General features: G+C 54.3%; 1 protein-coding gene across 6 annotated transcripts in view; it reads right to left on the bottom strand.

Moving 5' to 3' along the window:
* The window catches only part of LOC126579754 (mucin-19-like), a 126,085-nt gene that overhangs the window by 59,185 nt on the left and 47,056 nt on the right, over positions 1 to 19,844 (bottom strand). For 3 of the 6 annotated variants that reach the window (XM_050243308.1, XM_050243313.1, XM_050243310.1), the window contains one exon: positions 17,269 to 17,429. In XM_050243308.1, the coding sequence (XP_050099265.1) occupies positions 17,269 to 17,409 (141 nt within the window). In that variant the 5' untranslated portion in view covers positions 17,410 to 17,429. The remainder of the gene's footprint in view (positions 1 to 17,268; positions 17,430 to 19,844) is intronic. The other 3 variants (XM_050243309.1, XM_050243311.1, XM_050243312.1) reach the window with 1 other exon arrangement.

The raw sequence follows: 19,844 nt of genomic DNA, 5'->3' as shown, positions 1-19,844 counted from the left end.
TGAATATTAATTTTTCGTTGTTTCAATGAACCGTCGTGAGGTAAAAAAAAAGTAGATTTTTGCAGACACGCCATCCTAAAATTAATGCCATTAAGGTTTTTAACAAACCGTCCCCCAAACTACAATCAAATATTTTTGAAAAGTTGTAATTTAATATGACATTCACTGGAGAAAATAAAATTGAGTGGATACTTTTTAAAAAAAATCGTCAAAAATCGCTCGACGAAGACCTTTCCGTACTCTGGGTGACGGCGCAACAAAGTCCACCTCATCTGCTGCTGCGCGAACGAACGATCAATGCATCCAACCCCCCCTCCTTCCTTTTTAGAACACGGGCGCCCGGAAGGGGTTGTGGGTGAATTGTGTGTGATAGGGAAGAAGGAGAAGCCCAGAATGCACTTCAAAGTCACGATTCCTTGGTTCGACGACGGTTCCCACGGTTCCACAGCATCACCACCACCACCACTTCCACCGTTTGTACTGCAACCCTTCCTCTCTTTCCCCTATCCCTTTGCTCGATAAGTTGATCGCGGGTCGCGATCGCGGTCATACAGCACCCATCCCCGACGAGACGAGGGATCGTCATCGTCGTCGTCGTCGCCATATTGTAGTATTGAGCTGTCACGATGACATCTGAACCCTGCGCGCGTTGCGGTTAAGCCGAGGGTCAACGGAAGTGCACCGGGCATGACAGTTGTCCTGCACTTAATGGACGGTGTCCCGGGTGTGTATCAGAAAGAGAGAGAGCGAGAGAGAGAGAGAGAGAGAGAGAGAGAGAGAGAGAGAGAAAATCAAGGTAGATGTGGACCGAAGGCACTGATAATGACGAAGGTGATTTCTCTCTCTCTCTCTCTCTTTTTTTTCCTCACATCATCCCTTGCCCACCCCCCAAAGTCCCTTATCATCATCATCTGCTGGCGCCACAACAAACATCATTGCTGGTTGGTGGCGATCATCATGATGACGATCATGCTTTCGATGCTGATGGGTAGTGCAGTGATGATGATGAAGCAGAATGTGACGCCGATATTAACCTGATCTCAGCCACACAACGAAAAGCACTCGCTCTCGCGACGAAATTGCTCCAAATTGGATCCCAATCATCGGACTGCTGCTGCTGATGCTGCCACTGACTGACTGCCTTCGCTGTAGCCTTCTGCCGCCACACGACACACATCATATTCCACGCAACGAAACGGCTGTCAAAGGGCAGCCGTCATGAGCTCATACTCGCTAACGGTCCTGAACGGACTCCCTCCCTCTCTCTCTCTCTCTCTTGCGCCATAACTTTCCCCTCAGATACCTCGAGGCCTATACTGCGCCTTCATCTTTGTGTTTTGTATAGAAATGTTCATCTGGGGGTGGTGTAGCCGATCGACATCATCGAAAGGGAGAGAGAGAGAGGGAGAGCGAGAGAGAGAAATAGAAAAAGAGGACACACGGTGCATGCAGCAGCAGCAGCAGCAGCTCGAGCGTCCTATGAGATGCTGGCACTGGCAGGTGAAGGTAATTCCCTTCACCCCGCGATTCCCCCCCCCCCCTCCCGGCCCCCCCACCTGTCTATTGGGTCCACGGATCCCCTCATCAAAGGAGAGATACAACGGCGGCGGCAATCGTTGCAGCAACCAAACCTCACAATGAACCTCCCCCCCGGGGGGGGGAGTTGATTGTAACGGGGCATTTCTGTATCCCCCCGCCCGGGTCCCATGCTGCTTCTTTGTTTTCCTATTACCATCTCGCTCGCGCTCACATTAGTCGCACCACAAAACGGCCGGGCAGCCGCAGCAGCAGCAGCAGCAGCAGCAGAAGTTGCATTCGTTGCATTCTCTTCGAACGTCGTGCGCGTCTAACGCACGATTGTGTGCCGGACCGGACCGAATGAAGGTCAACAGGAACGGAGCGTGAGAGAGGCACAGGCTGGAAAGGAGCAGGAGGAGGAGGGGGGTGGCGCGCGGGAGTGTTGCGAAGGGTTTTTGTGGCGCATTTGTGGCCCCGGGGGGAGAGGAGTTGTCTCCCTATATTCAACTATCTCTCTCTCTTTCTCTCTCTCTCTCTCTCTCTCTCTCTCTCTCTCTCTCTCTCTCTTGCACTCCATGAGCTGCTGCTGGTCAACGGGGCCTTCTCTAAAACAATTTTGACGTTTCCTGGATCCGCGAAGCGCGGTTACGGTGGACCACCACCGGCGTCCCTTGATTGTAAAAAAGGGGGCGGGATGGGGGGAAATCGAGTAGTAGTACTAGTGTACCAGTAGAAAATGTGGTAGTAGTGGTAGTGTAGTGGACATGATCGAAGCGACAGCAACACAGCGCCCCTCGACTCGACGTCCTTTGCGTTCCTCGGGTGTTCCGGGTGTGTGTTGTTGCATTAGTACCCCCTCCCCCTACCCCTATCCTTTCTGTCTCTCTCTCTCTCTCTCCCCAAACGGAAGGCCACTGTAAGCTCCGGGAGAGACCCGATCGCGGGAAAAGGGGGTAGAGGGTAGAGAGGGTGGCCATTGCGGATTGCGCCCCGGAGGCAATTGTTTATCGAACTTTGACAGCCCGACAGCCGTGACCTGCACCACACCGAAGGGGGTTTCGCAAGCCGCCCGTCCGCCCCGCTCGCCATTCTATTGCCGCATTCCCTTTCCTTTCATCCCTTGGTGCCTAAGGCTACAATCCCCCCCCCCCCCACCCCCTTCCCCTCCCCTTAACGATCAGGCGCGGCAGTCTCTCCTCTTGCAGCTGAGAGAGAGAGAGAGAGAGAGAGAGATTCGCAGCAAGCGCACACCTGCTCAATCACCCAACCCCCATCATCCCCTACCAGCACCCCTGCTACGTTTGTTTTGTTTTTCTTTTCATCCCTTAAGCTGTGAGCTGCGCAGTTCTACAGAGCCACGAGAGGCTGTAGTAACCCGTGTAGCCGGGCAATGGAGTAACACCCCGCAGCGTACCACCACCACCACCACCGCAAGGAACCTCTGGACACATCCCCTTCCGCAACCGATTCGCAGAGGCGCGCGAGATCGCGATCGAGAATTCGCACTCCACATCACACATATGCGTCGTTATCGCCGGCACAGCAGGAGTAAAAGCTGGCGCTATGTTACACTCCCTCCACCCCCCACCCCAACACTCAGCTCTCTTTTCGTTTTTTTTTTGTAGCTTCGCAATTTACTTCGCGTTCTTCTTCTTCGTCTTCTTCCTGCTAGCTCGATCGTACGACACGGTTTTCGGTGTTCCCTCAGAGAGTTTGGAGAAATCCTTCTATTTCCCTACATCCCACCCGGGTTCTCCTCTTCTCCCAGCACAATCGGCCCAAGGAGTGGCGGCGTCCTGGTGAGCGCCAGCGATCGATGGCCCACTGTGAAGCTTTGAGGGACGCGAATCCGGTTTCGTGATTGACAAACCCCCCTCGCCGGGTGAGTGTTCGGGGGGGTCCGGGGCAGGAGCAACTCTATTTCGGGGGCGAAAGTGGGCTTCTGAAGCGGATGAAGGATCAATCTGTCAAGCCAATCGTATCTATCTCATTGTTCCGCGCCCCGGGTCTCTTCACATGAACAGGACGACACACACTAAGGGGTGGGTGATATTGAGGCGGCGTGTCATCCTGTCTGTCAATGGCATGATGTTCGACCGGGCGGGATCGAATCAGGTCAAACACCTCATCACTCATCTCACCACCACCATGGCCCGCCATCGCTTTCTCTGCGCCCATTGGCCGTGCAACATTGTGGTGTCGTTAAGCCGAAACAGTAGCCACCCCCCACCCCCGCTGAGTCGGCCATCGTCTCAACTCATTCCAGACTGATTGAAGTGAGAAGCCGTTTTGAAGTTGAACGCCACCACACCCTCATCCCCTAATGACGCCGGGAAGAACTGGGCCCGGGGGGGGGGGGGGGGGGCAGGGGGATGATGTTGTTTGATCCTTTTGTGTCATTCGCGTCCAACGGAATCGGCAGCACCACCCAGTTAGCAATTTGAAGCGCTCGGCTTACCCCTCTGCCTGCGACGTAGCGGGATGAAGGCTGCGGCGGCTGAGAAAGAAGCCCCCTCTGCCTGCGACGCGGTTGAGGAAGAGGCGAGCGCGACGCTCACTATGAAACCGCTCGTAGGCAGCGGGGAAAAGAGCGGAAGAAACCGCGGGGGGAGAAGGTTTCGTGCGCGAGCTTGTGGAGCGCGGCTGCGGCGGAGGAAGGGCGGAATGGGAAGAGAAGAAGGGCGAACGAAAACGAACGCGAGCTTGTGGGTTTCAATTACGCGGAAGGGGAAGGGCGGCAAGGGCAGAAGGGCGATGCGTACGGCAGCGCGAAAGGAAAAGGAATAGAAAAAAAGAGAGGGAGCAACCTCGAGCAAAATTCGACTAAGTCCCGATCGCGGGCAGTCGGAAATTTTCTAAGTCCCGGGACGCACGCTCTACGCTGGCGGCAAAGTGCAAGTGCAGAAAAGTGTTACCAAGGTGTTGACGATAATCCACACGCAAGGTAAGCCAAGCTGGCGTTGTAAGGTGCACTGCAAAAGGGTTAAACACTTTTGGATTTTTCTCTTCCTTTTCTGCATGTACCCGAGCATTGTGATCAGCGTACGCGCACCCAACATCAGGCCGAGCAGGAAAGTTCTCGATCGCAGCTTGGATCACGCCACCACAACGACGCCTTCAAGCAGTGAAGAGTACGACGCCACCACCACCAACAGCAACGCAGAAAAATGACGTCACAAAATGACGACGTCATATACGTGTGACGTCAGCAAAAAGAAATAGAAAAATAAACGCCACCGCCATTGGGCGGTAGCTCATCGACCAATCGCAGCGTAGTTCATTTGGTTCATTAGGGGGGGGGGGGGGGGGGGGGGGCACACGAGAGCACACGAAGGTGGGCTGCGTTCGGGTTTCACGAAAGTTGGTTCTTGGGTGCCTTGGCCCCTTGTTTCTCGGTTGGGACTGGGGAAGACGATTTGTATTGACTCGCTTATATGCCAGAACCAACCAAGTCCCATCTCAGAAACAACTTTTCTATAGTGAGAAAACCTTCTCACTGCGAACTGGGCATCAGCAGCAAAGCAGAGCAGCACCACCCCCCACGCCCCCCACCCCCCACCCTCTGTTGTCTTGATCGACACGCCGCCATCGCCGCAGGTACCTAGCGGGGTAGGGGGTGGGGCCGGGGGGAAGAGTGGAGTGATTTCAAAGCGCAACACGCGCGCGCCCACAATGCAAGGAAAAAGGTTGCACACGCGAGAAAAACAGCACAAGGGTAGGATGAGGGTGGAACATCCCTTGGTCAAGATGTGTGCATGTGTGTGTCTGTGCCTACTACTACTACTACTACTACCACCACTGCATCACGGTCTAGGACGCGCATCAGTGATAAGTGAAACGCATGTATGGGGTGCCAGGGGGTGCCAACCACCCCCCTGCTTTTTGCGCTCGGAGCACACTCAATTGACCTTACGCCGCCACACCCTGTCCCGTCCTCTTCGCTATCCAGCCTGTCAATCTCTTCCTAATGACGGCGCCGCGGTCAATGGCTCACTCACTCACTCAGGAGGGGGTTTGGGGGGTGGGGTGAGGGTGTGAGAAAAGCTAAGAAGCCGTTCCAAAGGGGACACCTAGGACTACTATCGGTTCTTCACGTCATCTACTCTCTTTCTTTCTCTTTCTCTCTCTCTTTCTCTCTCTCTCTCTCTCTCTCTCTCTCTCTCTCTCTCTCTCTCTCTCACTCTCCTTCCACCGGCCTCTCGCTTCCTCGTTAAAAGGAATGTAAATTCAGGAAGCTGAAACTTGAACACTCAGCATCTCTCTCTCTCTCTCTCTCTCTCTCTCTCTCTCTCACTCTCTCTCTCCGAAGCCACAAACCGAATAGTTGACCGCCACCGTCGGTTGTCTTGACAGTAAAACTAATGAAGTTGTTCCTAAGCCATCCCCCAGTCCGCAACCACACCCCCCTAAGTGCGCCCCACTATCGTAGGGGGGAGGATCGGTGTCAAGCAGCGAACAGCGCCTGTCGCTACACATACGCGGGTGCGCTCATACCCTCATCGGCATGATCAGAGTAGGAGTAAGTGGCTTCATCGACATCGACAGGCGTGCAGCAGCTGAATCTCTAGGGGAAGAGGACTAATGTAGTGCAAATAGCATCAAAGGCCACCACACCCCCAAACCACCACAGCCGACGACGACGACGACGACGATGATGTTCCGACGGTTTCGGCTTTTCCTCTCGTCGTCGTTCGTTGGCGTTCGCGGTTGCGAAAGTGCAAGCTCACGCACGCATCCCTCGGGGGCAATCCCTGGGCAAGCAGGGGATGATGGGGGATGCGATGAACGAATATTAATGAGAACGGTGTCCACGATTGACAGCGGGCGGGAGCAACAGCAGCAGCAGTAGTAGGACTGCCCATTGCGATTGTGGCCCTCCCTCCCTCTCTCTCTCTCTGCCTCTGCGATTTGTCGTGGGACACACGACACGCACCGCACCGCACCCCATGTCTTCATGTCAGTGCGCCAGCGCCATCGCCAGCCCCCTAATTGAACACCCGCTCTCCTCGCTCGCGCTGCGCTTCGCTGTTGTTGTTGTAGTAGGAGTGACGGATGATGGGCGACTTTCAAACCCCATCCGCAAAACGGGCTGCCGGGCGAGCGAGGATTCGAATCACAATCGCTCGAAGTCACTTACGGCCGCCACCGTTGCGCGCGCCGATGCAATTGCGTGCAAAATGCATTCTCTAAGGGATCGCGCCACCACCGCGCGCCTTTCCCTTGCATCGACACCCATTCTTAACCACCGGCTGGACGTATTCAGCGTCGTCGTCGATATCGTCGTCGGCATCATCACACGGCATGTTTTGCTTCCTCTTTCCTTCTTGCTCTCTCTCTTGCTATCTCTCTTGCTCTCTCTTTCTCTCTCTCGCTCTCTCTCTCTCTCTGCTTTACGCTCGAAAAACCAATTTCCTAATGATCTTCCTTCCACAATGCCGGATCGAACACACTTTCGGGACCTTTTCCCCTTGTTTTTGTGTGGAAAAAGAGCAGCATGTGCTTGTGTGTCTGTGCCAGGGCAGCCTTCTGGTAGCCCTGCTTCCTGGAAGTAATCCTCTCGAGGGGGAGATCTCGGAGTCAACATAAAAAACAACAAAAAAAAACCCCAAACAAGGGCAAAGAGCGGAGTGTACGGTTCACGTTTTGGATAAAAATTAGAAAACACACGTACATCCGTGTACATACACGAAATGGGTAACGAAGTTGTTGGCGTGTTTTTTTTTTTTACAACTTTTTTTTATTTCATTTTGGACCTCATGATGTCAAACCAATTCCATTTCAAGGGAAGAGGGAGAAGGAGAGCCCATTCCGGTTATGAACGTGCGCACGCACGCACCCCGTCACACCAACACGCACACACGAAATGAGGGACCACAAATTTTGGATGTATTTTTTTTTTAATAAAACCGTTCTTCCGCTGCTGCTCGATACGAAAGACTTCAGTTCGCTGGCAGACGACGAACCCCCCGGGGGAGTGGGGAATGAGAAACAGAGCAGAGAGAGAGAGAGAGAGAGAGAGAGAGAGAGAGAGAGAGAGAGAGAGAGAGAGAGAGAGAGAGAGAGAGAGAGAGAAAATCACAAAAGATAAGAGGGAAACGAAACGAAATCGTAGAAGAACGTGGCACAAAAATAGAAATCGGCGACGGTGCCCGGGCCCACCACAACACAAAATGCCAAAAAAAAGAAAAGGAAAAAAGGTGCGTGTAGAGCGAAGGGATACGCGAAGCGGCCAGCCACCACCGGCAACAGCAGAAGCAGCAGCAGCAACAACAGAACCAAAAAACCCGGGGGATTGCAAATCTCCAAATTCGCAAACGGGGGTCCCACAGCTGCGCGCGCGTCACAACCAACCAACCCATCAGGACGACGAACACGGAGGGTGATCCATTAGAATGGAGCACACGAAACACAGAGAGGAGAGAGAGAGAGAGAGAGAGAGAGAGAGAGGGGCCACGTCAGCAAACGGCAGCTGGAGTGTTGTTTTCCGTTCGTTCCTATTCTCCTTTCCTCCTTCCTCTCTTCCTTCTTATATTTCCATGGAAGGAGAGACCCCTCGCGCCTCTCTTCTCTGTTCTATTATTATTCACAGTATTGTTTCTTCGTTCAGGAGTGTGTGCGTTCATTTTTCTTTTTGCACAATTTTTGGCGACCACACAATTCGGCAATTCGGCTCTCCTTTCTTTCCCTTCTCTCCCTCCTCTCCCCTCCCCTTCGCTGTCTAACGAAAAAAACACCCCTTTCCTACCGCGAGTGGCCATCGGCGTCCTCGACTCCGGCTCTACTCTCAAGGGGCCCAACCACAGGAACAGGAAGAGGGAACGGGTGGGTCTCACTAGCAGCAGCAGCAGCAGGTAAAGCCAACGGTCGCACCGAAAACCCAACAAAACGGAACCCTTTTCCTGGTCACAAACACATGCACAAGCACGGGCATGAAGCTGAGAGAACAACCGGAAACCGGAAGGATATGGACACCGCCAGCAAACCCCTTCGCTTTGCTAACAAATTTTATCTAAATTTTAGCCACCACCAACCGCTTTTTGGAACGGTTTTTTTCTCTCTCTATCTCTCTCTCTCTCTCTCTCTCTCTCTCTCTCTCTCTCTCTCTCTTTCTCTCCGTGCGCTCGATGCCGCACCACAGTTACCACCTGCCTGCACCAGCACACCGATGGAGAAGGAGAATGACCTTGGAACACAAGAACTGATCCCCTAAAAATCGCTCAAACGATCGCAAAGTCGCGGACAACCACCGCGAGACGTCGGTGAAGGCGCATGGAGACAGAACACAACCAAACAACCGGGAGGCGGTTTTGTCGTCTCGTCTTCGTGGCCAGGTGTTTACCCCCTTCTTTTCTTATCTAATTCCTTCACGCACCGCACGCATGCTACCTTTGCGCGCGAGCGCTCTCTCTCTCTCTCTCTCTCTCTCTCTCTCTCTCTCTCTCTTTCTCTCTCTATGTCGCAATTTAGCAGACGGCCGAGTACATTGCCACGCTATAGCCTAATTTTATTAACCCCAAAAAAAATAATAAACCGGAACGCTGTATGTGTACGTGCGCTTCTGTTCACGAAAAAGGGGTACGAAGGGGATAAGGGCACCCCTTTTTCAACCCCTGTTTTGGTAGGATTTGCCACGAGTCCAAATTTTTCCAAAAAAAAAAATCGCCCAAAAATGAGTTTCACGATCATTGCTTCACAAAAAAAAAAACACGCGCGCGCATCCCGCGGGAACATCCGGCTTCCCACAACAACCCTGACAACGCACACGCAAGGGACACTGCTGCTGCTGCTGCTGCTGCTGGTGCTGTTGAGGCTGGCTGGCTGTGGCTGATCTGGCGAGCTGACGAGCTGGCTTTGGTTGGTGGAAGAATTTTTGGAGGACGACTGGGGCCACGCGCGCGCGCGCGCGCGTCCGCTCCCGGAGGCCGTTCAACGATTGCTACGCACCGCACGCACTTTTGCACGCACCTTTTATACCCCCGTCGGTTGCTGCGTAGAACCATCCATGAAAATGAACACGAAGCGATAGAAAGAGTGCGTCGTGTCCGGTGCGTTGCGTCGAGAGAGAGAGAGGGCAAGGAGCAAGGGAAGGGGGGGGATGATGGAGATCGCGCGCTTCTGAAGCCACCAGTTGCTAAGGGTCCTCCGTTCCTCTCTAAAACGCACACCACATCCCTCATCCCCTAAAATGTTTTAACCCTAATTGGGGTGCCAGTGATATCGGGAATGTTGCTGCTGCTGCTGCTGCTGCGGGGAGCCTCGCAGGAAACGCACACGGTCACACACACACACCCCATCATCATCATCCCCCAGATACAGAGGGAGAAAGAGAGAGAGAGAGAGAGACACCGGGCGACAGGACAGCGACGTCGCCGTCAGGCCATTCGCCATTTGGCAAATTTTGATAGATTAACTAGTGTGTAGGGGTAGAAATCGGGGGAAGGGGGTGCTGGAGCGAGTGAGTTCAAGGTTTCGCCATTCGTCCGCGTTGCTCCCTAAAACCCCCGCCCCAAACGGGCAGCTCTACGCAGCGCTCTGGTGTCATTGACCCCGCTCTCTCTTTCTCTATCTTATTCTCTCGCACGCACGCTCTCTGCCCCCCCCCCCCCCCGGCCTTCTTTGTGTCTCTCTGGAGCCGGCTCCAAATGGCGTCACCAAATGGCGAGCATAGCCCCGTGCGTCTACGCAACTGGAGCAGCGGAAGGCCAGCGGACGAGTTGCGTGGGGCTGAAGGGGTGATGGGACGATTCGCCGAAAAAACCTGCCAACCAACCTGGCCTCCCTTATCATAGGCAATGGCTAGACACGATAGAGCGGGCGCGCGCGCGCGCGAGAGAGGGAGAAAAAAGATTGAGAAGCATAAAGAACGGGGATTGTAAGGGGATGAACGGGGGTGCAGAGGCGGGGACAGCGGATGTCTGGCTGTGTGTGCGTGCGCGCTAGAACGATGATCAAAGAGGTTTCCAAAAAAACGCAACGAAAACAACAGAGAGAGAGAGAGAGAGAGAGAGAGAGAGAGAGAGAGAGACCCTTGCACCCGCCATTTTCATCCCCCCTCGCCATCTATTCAAACACTCTAGGAATGAGAGGGGATGGATGGGGTGTGTTGCGGAAGGGGTGTTGTGCCAAAAATCGACCCTCTCTTCGCGCACTGTTCTTAGTCTCTCTCTCTCTCTCTCTCTCTCTCTCTCTCTCTCTCTCTCTCTCTCTCTTTCTCTTTCTAAGGCAAACACAGAGGCACGCATTGTTGGAACGCGAAGAGCAAAGAATGAAGGAAGCACCAATAGAACTTCTAAAAGTGGTAGAAGAAGGGAAGAAAGGGGGGGGGGGGGGTGGAATAGAATAGAATGCAAAATTTGGCGAAGCGCGTAGCGTTAGCGGCGGTGGCAGAGCGAACACGCAACGAACAAAAAACCTCCCTCCCTCCTTCCCTCCAACCCCGCCCCATAACAGTCACCACACGTCGGTTGGCGCGTCCATTGCCACGCACTGCTAGTGATCGCGCGCGCGCCCCCCGGGGCGGTCTGTGTGCGAGTGGTTCTGTAGAGGATGTGGGGGGGGGGGGGGGGGGAGGGAGGTAGGCCCGGAATGGGGTGGTCGGAGGGGGTGGAATCTATTCTCTCTCTCGTCCATTTCTCGCCTAACCGCGATGCGTATTGCGATCGGTTAGGAGTGTAGTGGTGGCGCCGCCACCCCTATCATCCCCCTATCACCACCCCGTGTACACGCATCAACGCCGCAACGCTCGCGAGAGAGAGAGAGAGAGCGAGATAAGATTGTGTGCCGAACCCCGAATAAGGACCCCTAGGCCCGAGACCAGACGCATCGCAACGAAGAAGCACCCGGGGGAGGGCAACGTGGCGATAGCACGAAGACAATTTGGGCACGCAAGCACACACACACACGGGCGCGCTTACTGGAGCACCGAGCAGATCGCAAGGAAGAGGAGCTCGAGAAAGAAAAGAAGAAAAAAAAACAGCATTAGCACAAAGCTAATTCCGTTGCAAAACGTGGCGTGAATCCCTTTTTCGGGGGATGCTGCTGTTCAACCCTTAATTCATCTTAGGATATTCGAACGGGTCCTCGCCGTGGTCTCGCTCTCGGTGCTTTTTTCGGGATGGCCAAGGCGAGCGCGGTGATGTCGAGATGTCTCCATGCGTGCGCGCTGCTTCACCCTAATCGAAAAGCACAACCCCCAACCCCCCGTTCGTGGTGTCCGCTGGATGCGCGCCAAAGTCACGCACACCAGACATCGCGCACAGAACGCACACAAAGGCACAACAGAACACGTTCGCGCGCGCGCGCGCGCGCGTAAATTTGATCAATTTCCATCCGCTCGGTTTCGAGCTAACCCCATTCTAACTCGCCGCGGGCCGGCTAGTGTGCTAGAGAAGTGGGTGGGGGAGAGCAACGCTGCCGAAGCACCGCGAATCGCCAGAATTCTAAACAAGATGAGAGAGAGAGAGAGAGAGAGAGAGAGAGAAAAGAATGCGCGAACGACCACGACATTACGCAGCGCAGCGTATCATCGCTCTTCTGCTCCACCGTGGAACCATCCCTCAACCCGCACCCCAACCCCCTTTTTTTTTCGCGAATAGTCTGTCATCTGTCATCTCACCGCGATCGCGGTAGTTATTTAGCATTTAGGGGCGCCCAAGGGGGTTGCGGGGTTGCTTAGAACCACACCCACACATCCCCCCCTCCCCGCCCGTGAGACACCATCCAACCAAAAAAAAAAAGAAAAGAAACCATTGCCGTTATCAACGAGTCGCGTCGCGACAGCTCCAGAAGCCCCGGCAAGCGTGGCGTGTGTGCGTGAGTGCGTGCCCCACCTCACCCCCACTGATTGCAAGATCGAACCCCGCCCCTCCCGCCTTGCAACGCGCGAATGTCACCTTGACATTCGCAAACCTTCAGTTCTCGGCCAAGGCGGCCGCGCGCCGGCAAAAGTTCAATGCCCCCCCCCCCCCCCCGCTCCTCCTTCCAAGGTAGGCGAAGGAACCGATCACCGTTAGAAAGATAGCAGAGCGAACTTTGGACGATCGGCGGCGGTGGCATGTCGCACTCGCAGTCACAGCGGCCATGATAAATGATCGCATGCAAATCCCCCTAGCCCCGGTCCACCCCCCCCCCTCCCCCCTTTGGAAAACCCCCGAAGCGTCTTGGAGGGGAGTGGCTGGATCAATATGCCAGCCAGGAACCGCGATAGGCACCACTAGGGAGCCTCGGTGTCCGCGTGGCGGCGTCGGCGGCGATTTCGCGCCAAATACTGGGTATGTGTGGGTGTGTGTGTGTGCTTATGCTCTTCTGCCGGGCACATAACACCACAGACAGTGTACAATCACACCACGTACACCAGACCGAACGCACGCAGCAAATACACATTCTTCAAGGTCTCATCCCTACTTCTTCTTTGCTTCTATTGTCGTTTCCTCTTCCTGGTTCTTCTCTTCTCAGTTGCGGATGAGTAGAGCCTTGCGGCTTTTCTCCACTGATTCCCTCACCCCCCCCCCCCGCCCCTTTGCTGAAATTCTAATTTTTTTTGTTGTTGCTTTGTTTTGTGATCCTTCGATCCACCGTCCACCTTTTTCTTATCCCTGTCTCGAGAAGGAGAAGAGAGAGAGAGAGAGAGAGAGAGAGAGAGAGAAAAGAGGAGGAGGAGGAGGAAATGACAACGAACAGCGACAGCGCAGCGAGAATCGTGGTGTCCCTAGACCGGTCTCGCTGATCTGATCTGATTTGCACTCTAACCACCACCACCACCACCACCGCACTGCGGCAACATCATGAGTGCGTAGCACAGCGAAAAGGGGTATGAGGGAGGGATGCCAAAAATTTGGCAAACCCCCACCATCACCACCATGATGATGATGATGCCTGGAGAGGGCGCGGGGGTTTTCCGTTTTTTTTTTCGCTTTTTTTTTCTCTGTTTCTAGCTTCCTGAGGGTGTGCGCGTGTGATCTCAATAGTCAACCCCCTACCCCTTCTTCCTCAACCCCCTCAACCTGTGGCACTCTTCCACGGCCAGAGGTCACTTCGGAGCAGTGGTTCCGCTTCGTTGCCCGCCGAGCCGAAGCGTTGGTGCGTAAGGCGGCAGCAGCAGCAGCAGCAATTAGGGGATGAAACGGGGGGGTGGTGCTGCGGTTGTGTCGAGACCATCCGCACGGTGCGTCGTGCGTGCGAGTGTGTGTACGGTGGGCGAAGCTTTTGCGAGCTGCTACACCGTTCGACACTCACTAGGCGGTTGTGGTTTTGGGGTGAGGGTGGCGGGGGGGTGGGATTTTGAATTTCCACCTCACGCACCATCTCGCACCATGATGTGTGCAAAGATGGCGCCGAATTCTGTAGTAACTTCGGGAGATTTGGATGCGAGCAGCCACTACCGGCACCCACTCCCAGGATAATAAAGGTCAAAAGGGGGGTAGGGGGTGGGGGTGGTCGCATCAATCGCAAGCGCACGAGCACGCTTCGATCACCAGTAGCAGAGCAGTGGCATTGGCGCGCGCGCGCGCCAAGTGGACAGACTGCCAGGGGACGGGAAGTGGTGGCTCTGTGACTGAGCTGCCGCCACCCCCGAGGTGGTCTCTGCTAATTAATCGAACACTGACTGCCGACAGAGGACCTGGGAGCGGCCGATGTCAAAACCATCAATACCGAGACACAACGAGACAGCGAGACATGGGGAGAGGGCGCGAGAATTCTGACGACAGCCATTCATCCCCCCCCCTCCCCGGGGTACAGCCACCCCCTTGGCAGGAAGCTGAGGACGCTGTAGCCGGCAGCTCGGCATTTTTAGTCATGTTTCGCCGAGTGTCGATGTTAACTAATGAATTCCCCACCTAGCCACCCCCCCCCCCCCCCACCTTCGTGCTTTCCAAACTACGAGTCTCCATTGCTCCATTTTCCATAAACCACCCCGACACCCCCGTTTCGTTGGCCGTTGGGAGGAATCCAAGCGATAAGCGATGAGCGCCGCGTACCACCACCACTCGCGGCAAGGGATGACGACGATGGGGTGGGAGAAATTGGGGAGGGTTGAAACACAATCAGAGGCAATTAGCATCTCGCTCGCTGCTCGCGCGCCCCACCAGGTCGGCGGTCGACTGGCACCTTATCGTGGCGTAGGTGCCTTATCCTGAGGTGTTGTTGTCCGGAGAGAGCAAGAAAATGCAAATGATCGTCGTTGGGCAGCGCGCGGATGACGACGACGACGACGACGACACCGACTCGTCGGTGTGGTCGCGCACGTTCGATCAGGTCAAGAGGCTGCGCGCTGGTGACCAGCAGCAGCAGCAGCAACGGCAGCAGCAGTAGCACCATCAGAGTCCATCAATTAACCTTTGGCGTCACCGCGCTGCAAATGAATGTCGGACGACGTTTGGACACATGAATCCTCTCCGGAATGGGAGGAGACTTTGTGTGATGTTGCATGTTGCAAAGATGCACTGCGGGCGGCCGCGGTAGAGGGGGCGGGTGGTGGGAGCGGAGAGTTCGGTTATAAATTATTTTCCTATTCCCGCCTGCCCTGTGTCGAAGTTCGGTGAGAGTTGCGTGAGAGCGAGAGGAGCAGCGGGACCACACGCTACATCTAACACATTCATCCCCATCCCCCTATCTTTCTCTCTCGCGCGCTCTCGTTCCTGGAGAAGCTGTGTAACCGGCGCAGCTTAGACGCTGTTGTTGCTGGGTTGCTGCGTTGGCGGATCGCTGACTGGACTCACCCTTTGATTGGGACTAGCGAGAGAGAGAGAGAGAGAGAGAGAGAGAGAGAGAGAGAGAGAGAGGGAGAGAGAATCGCGAACAGACAACAAGACTTTAAACGTCGCCTTGCTGATGGAGGGTGTGTTGGGGGGGGGGGGGTGTGCTCAGTCACCCTTTTTGCACCAAAAGCCTTCGCCGAGACGTGGCTAGAAGGCACACCACTGAGTGGTGGTGGTGGTGATGTGGTGGATCGCGATGCATCCAACCCCCCCCCCCCCCCCCCCCCTTTGTCTCTGTGACTGTGTGTAGGGCGACAGGCTAGGGTGAAATGACCAGGATAGAGCTTGATTCTGATGCTCGGGTGCTGCTGTTGCAGCACAATTGCTCCAAGGGATGCGACGCGCAAAGTGGTGTACAGGGGAGGGGGTGGACCGGGGGCGGGTTGGAAAGGGGTGGCTGGTTGGTAAGGCGTGCGCTTAGGGTAGCCGCGGGCGGCGGTTGCGCGCGCGCGCGCGCGCGCGCTCGCTAACATCGTCTCAACCAGCACTCTCCAACCCACCCCCGCAATCGGGGGATGGAGGGATGTGTCCACCCCCGCGAGGTGTTTTTCGTGTGAGAGAACGAGATGGTTGGTTGGACGAACCATCAGCAGCAGCAGCAGCAGCGTTGTCGTCTTCTTCTTCGTCTTGTGCCCTCCAGGGGTGAGAGGGCACAACAACAACAACAACAACAACAACAACAACAACAACAACAACAACAACAACAGTAACAACAGCAACTGCACCGAAACTGTTGGCAGCCCGAAACAAAGCACAATTGGAGCGCGATCGTGCGGTGGGTGCTTCTCTCCCCCCCCCTCCCCTCCCCGGTGGAGCACACGAACCGGTAATGCTCCTCGATCTCCTTCTTCTCCTCCTCTTCTGCCGCTGCGCCTTTCGTTCATCTTCTCCTATTGGAGGGAAATTGGCCTCTGGACTAGAGGATCGCGCGCGTGACTCAAGAAAGGGTTGGGGGTGAAGGCGATCCCCCCGATCGGTCATTTAAAGGGTGGCGGTGGAAAGGGATAGGGTAGTAGGTTGGTTGGCCACGCAAGGGGCATGATTATGCGTAGGGCAACATTATGCCGTGGTCCGAGAGATCCTCGCCGGGGTCTTTGGAGGGCGCACCACCCCAACTCCCACGCACGCATCAGAAACACACGGCGTCACACGGCAATGCAATCCGGTGATGATGATGATGATGATGCGCACCGAGACGAATCCCGGGGCCGGGCGGCGCCCGCTTCGACACGACAGCAACATAACACCCACCACCCCCCCCGCGCGGGGGGAGAGGATGAAGAGCATCGATAGCATCGATAGTCAGGGCGCGAGCGCGCACGCAAGACAACAAGGTGGTGGTGGTGGTGGTTGTGTTGTCTTTGCCGCCGGCATAGTTCACCTTGTACCAGTACACCCCCTCCCCCCATCCTCCCTCCCCCTGTGCAGGGGTTGGTGTGCTATGGAGCAGCAGCAGCAGCAGCAGCGTTGGGGGGTGGAAAATGTCAGAAAAATTATCGAATCCTTGCAGGCAGGAAGGGGGTGGCACGGGAAGGGGGTGGTTGGCAGGTAGGAAAAACAAGCGATCCTACACCACCCCCTCGTCGTCGTCGTCGCCATGATTGCCGTGGTACAGAGATAGAGAGAGCACAAAAAGCACACCCCCACCCCAACCCCCTAGCAAGATGAGTCTCACCGGGCGACGGGAAAGGGTGTGTACGAAGCTGATGCTGATGGTGAACAACATGATGCTAGGGCAACCAACCAACAAAACATACCGGGCGGGCCGGGCCGGGCCGGGCCGGGCCGGGCTGCACGATGCTGTGCGCGGGCGTCGTCGTAACCTCAAAAATGTGTTTTCCCTACCCCAAAACGAACAACCTAACGACAGGGGGGCAGGCGATGGGGGATCGCTGATCGCAGAGAAAAGGAAAAAGGAGGAGGGAAGAAAAACAACAACAAACAAAAAGAAAAGCGGGAGGTGGGGGGGCGGGGGGGGGGGGTTTGAACTTACCTTGTGGGCTCGGATGGTGGCACCGTCGGAGCAGGCGAGTGTGACATCCACCAGACTCTCGTCCTGAAGCAACTGGCTGAACACGCCGAGAAGGTTGGATTGATGATTGTTCCACCTCAAGCAGTAATGATCACTGCCCATGTCGGTGACAGCTTACGCTGCTATTCGAGAGAGAGAGAGAGAGAGAGAAAGAGAAACGTTAGGGATGTTAGTTACTGTACATGGTTACTAATATGAAGTGTAGCCAAATTCACACTGGTGTATCTTTCAAACGACGCCAAAAGTTATTTTAGTTATAGTTTAATATATTGTTTACAAGCTACCAAAAGCATTAGCGTCTATGTTTTGTAGATTTTTTTTTTTATCGTGATGTAATTCAAACATAAAAGTTGTGATGGCGTTTATTTGGCTGGAAAATCACAACCTTCAGCTATACTCCGTGAGCTCAGACACCTTAAAATGAACAAAATGTTTGTGTATCGCTCCATAAATCGATACAATGGTACCTGATAGCATTACAAAACGCCTATGGAAGTGGACCAAAACAAACCGCAACATCGCCAGAAATGATTCGGAAAGTGAAGGCCAGAATTCAACGAAATCCGCGTCGCAGTTCATAAAAACCTCGCAAAAGATATGAAAATTTCGCTCGATCCTATGCAACCCATAATAAAAAATGATCTCAAGGTTGAGCCTTACAACTTCTCAACAGCACACAATCTTACACCGCAGCAAAAAAAAGTTCGGTGCGAACGAGCAAAGGAGGAGTTGCTGCGCTTGCACGACACGTGGCGAATTTTAAAGATTCTTAAACATATCTTTAAAAACCGTGATTTTAGGCAAAATGACAAAAAGTATCATTTTTTCAACTTAAAAAATCTGCCAAAAATCGAAAAATAGCAAATTCAACACAATCTTTCCACGGCTACCTAGATAAACTAATAATCTTTCAAACGAATATCGATTTGTATATTTCAAATGACCCGTCATGTTGCTACGATGGGCACCGTCAAAAAGGTAACTTTGCGACGACACGCCTACCAAAATTTTAATGCCACGGATTAATTTTCCAATGAATGTTGCTCAAAACAATACCAAATATGATTCAACCGTTGTAGATTAATATGCCATTTACTTGAAAAAATAAAGTTGAATGGTTACGTCACAGACAATCGTCGAAAACGGGCCTATTTTGGGCCCGAAAATACCGAAGTCCGCCCCTTAAAAACTGATGTTCCATCCTTCATTTCGTGCACACGGTGGATTTCGATTTCGCCAGACGCAAATCCGATGGACCATTCCCTCTGGTTCAAGTTGTAGAGCAAGGTGTGGACTAAAAAATAAGGCCCAGTATGGAAGCGCTAAAGCAATCGATTGCAGGAGGATGAGTGAAAATACCGCAAGATCACATTCGTGTAGCATCCATCCTTTTTTCGGACCGTTAGAAGGCTACAGTCGAGCCAAAAGGTGGCCACATCGAGCCAAAGCGAATAGTTTCTGGAAATTCAATTATTTAAATAAAATAATTGAAAAAAAAGTTATAGAGTTTTTAATAACCATGTCAGTAACCCTGTCTAGTTGCACAATACAGCAGGATGCGTGCCCCATTCGAGCACCACAGCCAATCATCTTCTGCACGACGGCGGACAACGACGCACCAGTGGTAACCCTGAACCTCTCCCCCTGGGCACCGTCGATGGCGTAATCCACCCCCTCTCACAGGGGAGTGAAGGGGGGGGGGGGGGAGGGCAGCGAGCGCACTCGCGAATCGTGAGCGATCGGTGCCGGGCAGATAACCTTTTGGACCACACGATCGAGAGCCCGTGCGTGCGAGTGCGCTGGTAATTGATCCCCTCTCGCCCCATCCCCCCCTCTCTCTGTGCACGCACCAGCATCGGCGTGCGATGATCGGCATCGATTGCGGTGGTGGTAACAGTGCCGAGCGCGGACAACGACGGTGACGGCGACGACCACGGCGAATCGGAAATCTGATCACAACCCACCCGCCGTTACGGAAGCGGGGGGGGTGACCACCAGAGTAAGGGTTAGCTGCAGCTAGTGTGTGCTCGGCTATTTTGTTATCGGAGAACCACCGCACCACCAGCGCCGTGGTCGCGACGACGTCGACGAGCGCGCGCGCGCACTCAACACCTTCGCACAATCTGTGACTGCCCATCAGCTGCTGTCGCTGCTGCTGCTGTGGCTGGCCATTTTGCAGGCGGTGCAAAAAGGTGTAGACACACTCGGTCGTGCGGTCCCGGCATATCTGGATCTGGCTACGCATCATTCCCGTCCCTAAAAACGGGGCGGTGGAAGAGGCACAGCCGAACATGTTGACAATCGAGTGGTGCAGCAGCGCAGTCGGCGGTGTGCGCAAGATAGGCATCAGCACCATCATCATCATCATCATCATCATCAGCAGCAGCAGCAGCAGCATCAGACATTTGCATAGCAGCGCAACAAGAGCGTTCTTTTTGTTTTTTTTTTTTGCTGCTGCTGCGTTTGCTCCACACCACCGTCCGTCTAACGATCATCTGGATCCCGCGTCCGAAGATGAACCTCAAAAGAGAAGGTGC

The sequence above is a fragment of the Anopheles aquasalis genome, chromosome Y (genome assembly GCF_943734665.1).
Source record: "Anopheles aquasalis chromosome Y, idAnoAquaMG_Q_19, whole genome shotgun sequence".
Taxonomy (NCBI): domain Eukaryota; kingdom Metazoa; phylum Arthropoda; class Insecta; order Diptera; family Culicidae; genus Anopheles; species Anopheles aquasalis.
The sequence above is the reverse complement of the archived record's forward strand: the minus strand, read 5'-3'. Positions and strand labels throughout refer to the sequence as shown.